Source organism: Parasteatoda tepidariorum, chromosome 2, assembly GCF_982258835.1.
Source record: "Parasteatoda tepidariorum strain Cologne lab strain chromosome 2, Ptep-v5.0, whole genome shotgun sequence".
Classification (NCBI taxonomy): domain Eukaryota; kingdom Metazoa; phylum Arthropoda; class Arachnida; order Araneae; family Theridiidae; genus Parasteatoda; species Parasteatoda tepidariorum.
In genome coordinates, this window is record NC_141756.1 from 56,683,408 (window position 1) to 56,695,537 (window position 12,130).

General features: G+C 28.0%; 1 protein-coding gene across 1 annotated transcript in view; it reads left to right on the forward strand.

Annotated features, from left to right (window-relative positions):
• IA-2 (tyrosine phosphatase IA-2) overlaps positions 1-12,130 on the forward strand; it is a 357,746-nt gene that overhangs the window by 140,173 nt on the left and 205,443 nt on the right. The window contains exons 3-5 of the mRNA XM_087157386.1: positions 5,890-6,134; positions 8,653-8,711; positions 11,790-12,081. Coding sequence (XP_087013512.1) covers positions 5,890-6,134; positions 8,653-8,711; positions 11,790-12,081 — 596 coding nt within the window. The remainder of the gene's footprint in view (positions 1-5,889; positions 6,135-8,652; positions 8,712-11,789; positions 12,082-12,130) is intronic.

Sequence of the window (12,130 nt, forward strand, 5' to 3'; positions counted from 1 at the left end):
TTGACATAATTAATATATTTCTCTCAATCTGAATTTAAGAATCCCTTTGATGCATCTATCACATTCGCAAGGCCAGTTTGTCTAATTTAGATAGAATAGACAGGTTGCGAATTCGGCGTATTCCTTATCACGGTTACAATAAATTCGAAAATAAAATTTTATTTCACGCAGCTTTAATATTTATACTATTCCAAATGAATAAGTTAAAGTTTTAATTAAAATTATTTAAAAAAACACTTTTTTGTGGATTCAAATTTTTCCATTTTAGGAAAATATCCCTTTAAATTCATGAATAATTAATATTCTAGAAATACGAATTAATATATACGAGGTGCGTAATCTTTCTGTATAAGTATGATTTTTTTAAAACTTGTGTCAAATTTACTGTTTCTTAAAATTTATAATTTCACATTTACCATTTCCCTGATATTGATACTACAGACAAATAGAACAAATAAAGTTGGCAGTTTTGACGTAACTTTAATGATGCTTCAAATTTGTATTCAGTGTAGAGAATTTTAAGTGTTTCAGTTTAAGTTCAACATAATCCGAGTATCGCGTTTAATTGAATGCCGTGCTTTCTGGGAGGAATCATGAATAAAAATAAACCTTTATCTTCTAGTAAGACTTTACTAATTGTAAAGGTATTAATGCCTCCAAACTGATACAAATTATATTATGCATCTAAATCTGGCTTCCGCTCTGGCATTTACAAGAATAAAGTGTTAAGAAATGTAAAACTTGCAATCAAAGGGGTTACAAATTCAAAATTTCATTTTGCACGGCAAATACAGAGAGAAGAAAAGCCCTGGGGATTCTCTCTTAAAAGGAGAAATATCTGAAAGACAGATGCACCACCTTGACTCTCAAGATATAATCTTTAAATAATTGATATAATCTTTCAAACCAGAAACAATGGCTCGGGGGAAAGGGGTGAAAATATAAAAGGGATTAAGGTTTACAAAAGCAAAATCATTACGGAAAGACAGGGTTAACCAGTAATTAGTCCCTGGAAAACCCTTTATGGGAATGCACTTCTGCTTCGAATTCTCCCATTGTACTCCATTGGGATTCGATTGACTCAGAGGAATTGTTTCTTTTGCGCTCGAGATCCGAAGTTGTTCTCCCGCTTTCGGGATTACATTGAGGGATTTAGGATTTCATGCTTTCATATTTATTCAAAACGCAAATTTTTAAGAACTACGCGTTCATTTTCACAGTAAATTTTAAATGTGTATTACCTATTAAAAAGACGACATGTCAAAATGGATATGAAAATCTTACGGTTTAAAAATGAAAGAAATAGCTGAAATTCGGTAAAATGAGAATTCGAAGAAAAAAAGGTTTACTTTACAATATTTGTATCAGTGGGAAATACAAATTACATTTAAATTAAAATTTGGTGCTAGAATTATGTTCCTGTGAAACCAAAGTTAACATATCTCTGACATCACTTGTCGAAAATATTTGTCTCAAACTAACTCACATAAATATACTATTTTTCATATAAAAATAAACTGTATGTTAGAAGTGTTCTTCTTTTAGTAGGGGGTAAAGTTGTGGCTAGTCCTTTTCGCATCTAGTTGTGTGTTTGTAGAATCTTCATTATACTTTTTAATTCCAAATAATTTCATTCAATTTCGAAAAAAAGGGTGAATTAAATCCAAATATATGTAGAATTCAATTTTGCTACCTCCAATGCTTCTCAGTGCTTAGCGGAATGACAAAACACCTCGGTGAGTTTGGTCCCTCGCTTTTATTGCTAATACTAACTTTAAGCAAACATTAAACAGTAATAATGATACCGTGATCGAAGGTTATTGTCCTTCCATAAAACACTTTGAAGCATGGAGGTCACATGTTCAATTCCCTCCGTAATCAGAAATATCTCTTCGTGATGTCTGTTCTTTTGCTTGACAAAAGCTTATAGGACAAATTTTATAATGAAGACACAAGTCTGTATGTGCTTGTTTACCAATAAATAAATGCAAAGAAACATATATATATATATATATATATATATATATATATATATATATATATATATATATATATATATATATATATATATATATATACATACTTATATATGGAGTTTTAGCGGTATTCGAATCCACGCTTCCAATTTAGATTATTGGACTAGCCTGACCTGGTTTAGCCTTAATCAAGCATTTCTATGATTGCAAATAATCATATTTTATAGTTTTAGCTTATAGCCTATATAGTTAAAAAATTAAATGACTAAAATAAAATTAACAAGTGACTACATTATTTATATTAATTGATATGGTAAAACTGTTAAAATTACCGGCTCTTTTTGGTAAGAATTTCCTTTAGATATTAATTTTACCAAATTTACTACCAATCAGCATAATAATAAAACCACATTTTTTTTAAAAATTTTACTAAGAGTTATTTCCAAAAAGCCACTGTGAAAAATACCGTAAATTTTTTTCTATAACCCGCCGAAAACATTATGTTTTTCCTCATTCTGGTACCTTTGACCCTACTTTTGTTTTCTCAGTGTATGGAAATCAAATGAAATCGAAGCACCAGTATCCATTGCAACTTCAAGCATGCTTGAAACCTCTGCCACTTTTCAACATGTTCAGCAATCTCTTCTACGACGCTATCAAGCATGCAACATTATCGGCTGTCTCAATTTTGAACATTTATTGTGAATGCTGTAATTCTGCAAATAAACACTTACAGTTAGTTTTGAAAATATACATATTTTTCCTCTCATTTTTGCGTTTATGCCTTATCCCGCCACTTTAAATTGTTCATTCCTGAACAAAAAATGCATGTTTTGGTACCCTCTGAGCCTAGAATTATGTGAGCTAAATCTTTTCATGCAATTGAAAAAGTATATTTTAAAGAAAACACCAATTAAAATTGAATAGCTTTTAAATATTTAAAGTAACTATTTTTTATGCTTCGTTTTGAATGACTTTAATCATTCATAAAATACTCAAACTTACTTAAAATACGCTTTTCAAAGTATTTTTTGTACTTAACTTTTTTGAAAAAGCAATACAAAAATACTGTTTACACATTCCAAAAGGAATATTTTCATTTTTGATAAATATTTCAGGCAAAAACAAGTTTAAGAAAAATAATTTCTGAACTTTTTTGCATTTCACATAATAAATTTTAGTTATTTTTATACATATTATTGAATAAAATTATAATGTAACTACATCTGTGAAAATCTTTTAATTTCTTTTAAATGTGTGATAAAAATTAAGTATTTTAATTTTTAAAAGGTCTTTTTTCTTGATCAGAAGCCAGATCTTTATTCCATTATTTTTTATGGAATCCTCCGAACAAATGAAGTTAATAAGTTGTTTGTGGCTAGAATGGCTAGAAATACAGAGTGCCATCATACGATTAAAGTCAAGACATTTATTTAAGACCTATCTTACTGCGGATTACTCATCATTTGTAGTCTTTTGAGGGTAGTAATACCCTATTATACACCATTACTTCAAACGAAACACGATCAATAGATTAATTCTGAAAGGGAAAAGAACTCTGAATCGTTTTTTCAGAAAGTGCAGTTAGACGAACTCTCTACAAGAATCTTTTTTTTTTAATGTTTCTCAGTAGTTGTGGTTCATTAGTAAAATAATGCGTCAACAATTGAAGTTCATTTAAAATACTGATTCTGGATTCTTTCATCTTTATAGTGAGGGGACATTTTCAGAAAATTAAAGGAATTGTTGACGTAGGATTTCTTATGTATTGATGAGTTTTAAGTGCTTGTTTCCTGGTATAATGTCTCACGAAAATTGTTTAGTTAGTAATAGTTTTATTTTATTTACCGAAAAATGTAAGTATAAATAAGGAATTAAGATTTTATTAGGAATAAGTATTGATAAAGGATAATTTTCTATACAAAAAAATCAATAGTTTTTACTTACTTTAAAAAGTAAAGATATACATTTTAAATCATTAATTATGCGTGTAAAATTATGATGGATTGAATTCATAAAATCAATTCAGATATTTAGAGTAAAGAGCTTAACTATTGCATATTATTGAGTTTGTTGTAGAACGCGAGTACAACGTAGCGAAATTTTGTATTTTTAAAGTTATTTACTACCACGTATTTTTTTTATAGTTATTCTTTTGAAACGTGTTTCTAAAAAAGTAATTACTTAAACTCAAGGGTAATGGAAATGCAAAAAAAAAAAATAGTTATGTATTCAAAAGCAAAATTAATGGAAAAGTGGTACTAATTCGTTAAAGAGAAACGCAAAAAATCGCCATACTATTATTAACGCCAACATCTCTTGATTAGTTTAGGTAATATATGCATATTGAAATCAAAGAAATAGGCAATGTACTAAAAGATAACATTAATAGAGAAAAGGTACTTATTCGTTAAGAGGAAACGTTAAAAATTGTCGTACTATTATTGACGACAACGTTTAACTAAGGTTGGTAGTATGGATCAACTGAAATTTAAAAAAAAAAGCTATGCGCTGTAATAAAAAATAAGCTATGTATTTTCGAAATTCGTTTAAGGGAACCATAGAAAATCGTACTACACAGATGACGCTTAATTATTATGGTACTATGAACTACTGGTTTGTTTTAAATGGAGCTGTTTTGATAAGAGTTCTACAACAGGTTTTCTATTGTTTCAAAAAATATTTTTTCCAATTGTTGCAAAGATAGTATATTAATATTTTAATGAATTAGAATGATTACACTACTAAGTATAAATATTATAAACTGTAAGTTAAAGATCAGAATGAGAAATAGTCATGCTCTTAGGTCCTTATCAAATCGATTCTTTTTTTTATTCTGAACACATAATTACTGTTTTACTGTTAACATAAATTCTGTGGTTTTTTTTCTTTTTAATTCGGATTTGGTTTGCTGCCACTGCTAAATGTTGTATTTGTTGTGTTGAAGGTGCATATCATAAGTACCCAATGTATTGAAAAATAATTATAAAGCATTAAATTGATAATTTTGCCCCTTGAAAGGGATATGGTCCAGAAAAAATTGGTAGAGGAAAAATTTTGGCTATCATGAGTTGACCATGTGTATTAACGTCCTGCTAAGTGATGCAAAATACTGTTAATCTCAATTCTGATGGGATGAGCTACGACAAACTAATTTCGCTTAGTTTAGTAACATAAAATCATGGGAAATGTTTACAAATAATAATAAATAGAAGAAGTTAAATTATTTCATCTTTATTAAGGGCATTGAAGGACAGAGAGGCTGTACAGAGAATACGAAAAAAAGGGATATCATATCCAAACTATTTTATTACCAATATATTAGAAACCGGGACTAATAATTCTTTCCCTTATTTTATTTAAAACTGATAATTTCGAATAGAAATCATGCAAGTATACTAAAAACTACTGTGGATTAGTTTGTTAAGATTAAAGTGAAGGCAAAAACAATTCTGTTACATTAAACATGCCTATATTGATGCAACCAATTTATGTTATTTTCTCTGATTCATTAATTCCCTTAAAAAAGGTAAGTGATTTACCTGGTTCTATATATATACTGTAAAACAAAACGCTGTTAGAAAACACCAGCACCGCGAATATTTATTACATTATTTTTTGTGTAAAGTAGTGAGCACCATTTTTGGTGATTAGTACAATAAAATTATAAAATTTAATCTAGTTTCATGGAGTTCAAATTCTTAGCAATTATTAGCACATCTTCTATTTAAAAAACGAATTTTAAATTTTTCTTTCCTTTTCACAAAAGATAACTTGAATATAGATTTGTAAATGTTAGTTTTCTTACGACATTTTTATTTTATTTTGTTTTTCTGTTGCATTTACGTATTAAATAATTAATATAAATTACCAATTTTATATGAATTACAGGCAATTTTTTTGTGAATTCCAGACAATGCTTTTGGACTATGCCAATTTGCTTTTGGTGACGACAATGATCAATATCACCACTTTTTGAAATCTGACACAATACATCTATTAGAAAAGGAGTTCACACGACTTTTTGCTGGAGGTTATCGTTGGAGACATGAATATACACAATGTGTTGTTCAAAATATCCTATATTCCAGTCGACATAAAATATTTTATGATCCTGGGCTGTGTTCTCGAATCATGCAGTTCACTCTACCAGATGTGGTAAGTACAACACACTGATACAACAATTAAAACGTAATTTATAATTCAAGAAAAATATTTACAAAAAATATTAATAAAATATCAATCCTTTTCATATTAAAAAGAGATATAATCTCAATATTTCATTCAAAAACAAATAAAGACTAACTTAATTTAAATGGAATCTTGAAATCTTAAATGATAGTTTATTTGATTTATATAACCAGTTTTTAGGTTCCTTAAATTACATTAAAAAAAAGTTATGCCTAATGAGAAATTGAACAACTTATACAAGATACGAAAAATATTTTAAGTCAATAAAGCTGCCAATTTTTCATAATGAAGAAAAAGGATCTTACTAATAAGAGAGACCGCTACCATCTCTCATGAAGGCTAATTCAAAATTAATCTCAAAATTAAACTTCTTCTAATTACTATTTGACTAATGAAAGTCTTTATCATTGCAAGTATTTGACAGGTTTCTAACCAACATATTCTTCATATAAGAACATAAACATCACATTTATGCTTTAATTTAAGGTACAACATTAGTAAAACATCACATTTATGCTTTAATTTAAGGTACAACATTAGTAAGCCTTCAAAACATAATTAATGCATTTCAACTGATGTATCAAGCGAATTTAACTAAATTATATTACTACCGAAGTTATTTTAATAACAATAATTAACTATTATTTTGACTTAAAATGAAAGTTGTGAACCTATATTCGCGACAAAGCTAATTTTAAGCATTAATAAGGCTACGACAGTCTTTTTACATAATTTTCTAATAGTTTTGCCAAGTAACGCTTTTTATTGCTAAATTTATTAGTTTTTTTTACTTAATCATTTAAATACCTTGCCATCATGTACAAGTCATAAAACAATAGTAATAAAAATCATTTTTCGTTTACCGTCTGTTACGAGAAAGTAAATCTCGAAGAAAAAAAAGTAATTTAAATTATTAAATATTTTAATATTTAATAATTTAAATTTGTAATAATAATTATTGAGTAAAAATAATTATCTACTATTTTATGAGTCAAATTTTGTGCCATCTATTATGGCTAGGCTTATAGTACAGTAAACTTTTAAAAAAATTTCACTTCGAAAAAATTGGTTTTTGTTTTAAATAAATTGATTTTCTCCCCCCAAAAAATATTTTTAGAAGACATTAAAATCATATTATATTCGTCATAAAGTATTTTTTCCTAATAAATTTTCATGCTATTGGTTAAAATTTTAGCAAATGAATTAAAGATACAAAATTTATTTCGAACTTTACAATCGAAATTGATTCCACTTTAATTCTTTTAGATATTTTATTAATTTACTATGCTGATTAGATTATTTAAAATACCACCTATCTAAAGGTAAAATAAAAGCAAGTTTTACTGAAAACTGAATAATATGTATATTTTTTGAATGTAGAAGCATTTAAAAATGAGTGAATAGTGTTAGTAAAACTTACTAAATCATCAAAAGTTTATGCTAAATAAAATAAATTTGCACTTCAAATGATGCTTTAAAAATTAAAACAAAGCTTACCGTCTCCATGGTGGAAAATCTCGCATCCTTTCTACGATTTGTTTGGATATAACAATAACTTAAGTTTCGGAACTGGGATATTTTGCATTGAAATTTGAGTATTTGTTCTACAATCAAACCGGAAGTTTTCTTTAAACATATGCTTACCTTTCAGAATTGATAATTAATTTACAGAACTGATCATTAAACGCGGTTTTCTGTAGATCACCGAAGTCATCACTGACTTGACGGTAGTCAGTGAACCGATTTGTAACCACTTTGATCATCCTGCGAGGGGAAAGAGGGTACTTGGTAACTGTCCTCGTCTTCGAGCGTCGGTTATCAGGCTACAAAAGAAGGAAAGGGCCTGAGTAAGTACCCGAGACCCCAGATGCTTCTTTAGACTTGAATTCCGAGATCACCTTTCCGATCCGAGATTCTTCATTTAAATTCGAGTGCCAGTTCAATACTTTTTTTCAAATTCAGTATTTTTTGTATTTCTTTTTATTTTTCTCTCATAAATATTGAGGCTTGTGTACTCATTAAAGCTTATAAGCCCTTATCAAGTTGAGGAACAAATCGTACAAGTTAGAGAAAGAATTTACAAAGATGCAGCCACGGTTACGGAGGGATTCGAATCCGCCACTTTCTCACTACTGAGCGTTTGGTGAGATGGTGAGTCTGCTGAACCAGTCCCCAAGTTCATTTATTTAACACAATACGCTTATAAAAGAATCTAGATTCTTATTTACAAGAGCAATCGAAAAATATAAATTAAGATCGGTTATTACATATTACTCCGCATGAACATCTCTCTTCATGAGAGTATATTTAAATTAAATCATGAAGTTAAAAATTTATACTGAGCACTTTAAATAACAGGTTTATGAAGTTATTATATAATAATTATTAATAATAATATTGACATATAATAATATTTTAAGCCAAAACTTTTTTCATATTTGATTTTTAAAACTTTATTTATGTCATTTTTTAAAATTTTTTAAAGCCACCTGATATACTACTGGACATTGAAACACCTGATCCTGAAGAATTAGCTTTTATTAAGTAAGTTTTATTCAATAATATTTAAGAATAATTTTTGTGTTAATAATATGTATATATTTATTAACTACAGATGGGGCATATAAAAATACATTTCTAATAAGTATTTTAAGAATACATCAAATGAAGTTAAAATGTATAAACATTTCAGGTCTCAAACTAGGTTACATTAAAGCGAAGGAAAAAAAATAGCATTTGAAGTATATCGAATTACTAATAATGAAGGAAAAATTAAAGAAATCAAAATTTATTGAATTGCCTAACGAAACTTGAAGTCATTTCGAAACAGACTCCACTCGTTTCCTCTTACAATTAAATTAAGATTATTTATATTTGTTTTCCGTAATAAATGTGCTTTAAATTAAAAAAAAAAGTTTTAATATTTTCCCCACTTAAATATTATTTGAGATAAGCATATATTATTCTAATTATTATACATTCTTGTCACGAGTTCTAATTATACATACCAACGATGCTCATCACGGTACAGCCTGTAGTATCTTGATTATGATATGTCGTAAAACATAAAGTCAAGATGGGTAAAATAGAGAACTTCAAGTTAAAAGCCATAACTTGGAGCTAACTAGAAAATCACTTTAAAAGTTACAAAAGTTTTAAGTTAAAAAGTGCGTAACTGTATTGTATGTAAACAAATCCTTAACTTTTAACTGTTAGTGAACTTAAGTGCTTCTATTAATTGCTTGAAAAATTCCTATTTCCTAAATTTGGCAAAGGCAGTTAATAATCTCAAAATTTATGCAAAAATCTCTGTTTTTTGCTATTTTCAGTTTTTCGCACGCTGAATGCACAAAAAAGAAGAAGAAAATACGGACTACTCTGAATAACTTTTGATATAATCCGTACTTTCACTGAATAAATTGACTTTTCTTTCGACAGATTCAGATTTCACCCTCCCAAGGCGTAGTTGGCAGCTCGAATCTAGGATGTATGGTTCCATCAGGAAAGCGATCTAAAGTTTTCACCTCTTAATGTTAATTTTACATTTTGCAAATTTCACCATATTTCGAGAACTTTTTAAAACTTTTCAATCGAAAATATTTGCACATAACTATAAAATTATAAGTTTATAAAATATATTTATTCGTCTGTAAAATTTACAGAAATTCAAAATTATCTTCAGATAATTAGAATTATTAACTATTGAACATGGTTGAAAGAAAAAAAAACGATTGCCTTTCTACAGCTAGCAGAAATGCAACTACAATGTTGAAATTAAGCATGCTGTAGGGGCCAAAAATTATTTACGACTTTAAATCAAACTTTTGTTGAAATTTGAAGTAGTTTAAAAAATATTGCTATCTTACGTGCTTTTTGTTTATTTGTTTGTTTGCTTTTTGTGAATTTTTTCTTATTATTTTTTGTTTGTTTACGCTTTATTTTACTTTTCCGGAGAAACATTATGAGACTTAGAAACTTGAAATAATGAAAAGTGTACAGGAAATGCACAAGGATCTCAATTGCATAAGAAAATAGCGATTCGATAATTAGTTAGAGAATTATTAACATTTTAACTTGTAGTAATATATATATATATATATATATATATATATTGCGCTTGCTGGAAGGAAATTACTATGTTAAAATTTAATGTGTTGACAGGACCATTTGGAATAATAGTTTAATGAGACTTAACTTCGAATTTGTTAGAAAGTTATGTCAACTTTAATTATTTCTTTCTTATTATTTTTTTTTAAATAATAGCTTTGTAAAATGTAGTTTTTAATAATATTTTACGCATTGTAACAGAAACTTATTTATCTCGCGAGTTTTGCTGTATAAACTCGTTCTTGATTAGGTCAAAAGTAACAAAAGCATGAATTAGGCCCTGTTAGATATAAATCGTAACATTTATATCAAAATTTATAAAATAATGTAAAGACTGAAAAGAGATAAGAAGTTGATTTCAATGCGAACTATTATAGGATATTAGGTTATTAATAGATATTAATAAAAACAAAAATTACGTCTTTTTGTGTCACTTATTCTGTATTCCTAAGTTTAAATATTTTTCAAGTACAGTTTATTTGTTTTCAAACCCAAATATCCTTTCATTTCGTTACAATTTACTAATAAGCAAAATGTATTTACATATTAATAAAATGTATTTGCATATTAATAAAATGTATTTTGATAAAATTATAATAATTATATAACTTATAAACAAAATTATCTTTTTTTAGCGACTTTTAAGATTTGAAAAAAAATGAATGAGAAGAAACCATAAGGGTTGCTGAGGGGAGTCTTCTAGTATTTTAAAAAAGAATCGAATACTAATGCTGTCTTAAAAAGAACGATTTGTTGTCGAAAAATGATAAAATATTTTGTTTTTATGTAAACCTCAACCTATCTGAGACCCCTAAATCATTGCTGGAGCTAAGCAAGATTTTATTTTTGTTTTTAATGGCTTGAAATGAATTTAACAGGCATAAATGCATTAACAGTAACACTTCTGTAAGAGAAAAAAAAAGCTTCTCTCATCGCTTTTGCGGTTTTTTCACAATATAATACTTCGTGATATTATTGGCCAGGCATTTTAAATAGGTGGCGTAAACATATGGACGCTACTGTAAAAAGAAGGAATCTTGAAAAAATCCGGCATTCTGATTAATACAAAACGGGCCAAGAGTTTAAAAAAAATATATATATTTTGCACGATTAATGTTCTTTTTTTCCTTCAATTTTCATACTCTTTTTCTTAACGATAATTTTCCTGAAAGCGTGAGTTAGTTTCTTTAGTATATTTAATCATTTAATTTTTAATATAAAATTCTAAGATATGAACAAACTCATTGAACGTAGTTAGAACAATATAGAGTTACTCGCTTTTCTAATCGTGACTTTTTACATCAAACCATTCATTTGCATTTTTTTCTTGATAATTTACACGCTCCTGTAATTCCCGTTGAAAATAAACAGTAAAATACTGCTAAACATTTCATTGCACATATTAAGCTCTCTTTTGATAATAGGACTTAAGATTATATTTACCCAGGCTGTTCATTTGTATTGATTGTAAGAAATAAATTTTGCTTAATGATGTTTTATTACTTGTATCTTTAGATTTAAACCGAACAGGAAAGACTCAGACGGGACTATGTTCGCTGAAGAATTATTCACTCCCCCAATATTTTCGGAACGACAATCTGAAGAAGATGAAAATGAGACGCCTGAATCAGATCCTGAGACACACTGGTTGCATGAATACCGCAATAAACGGTTTCCTACCCGCCCAGAAGAAACACCACTTGCTGGAAAAAAAGATGTTCTTCGGGAACTGATAAAAACAACTGAAGACACCGGGAAGCTTTTGAACGGAATTCGAGAAAACTCTGATAGATATTCAGATAATGACGTAAGTTTCATTAGTAAGAAGTATCTATGCAATTATTTTTGAATGTGGA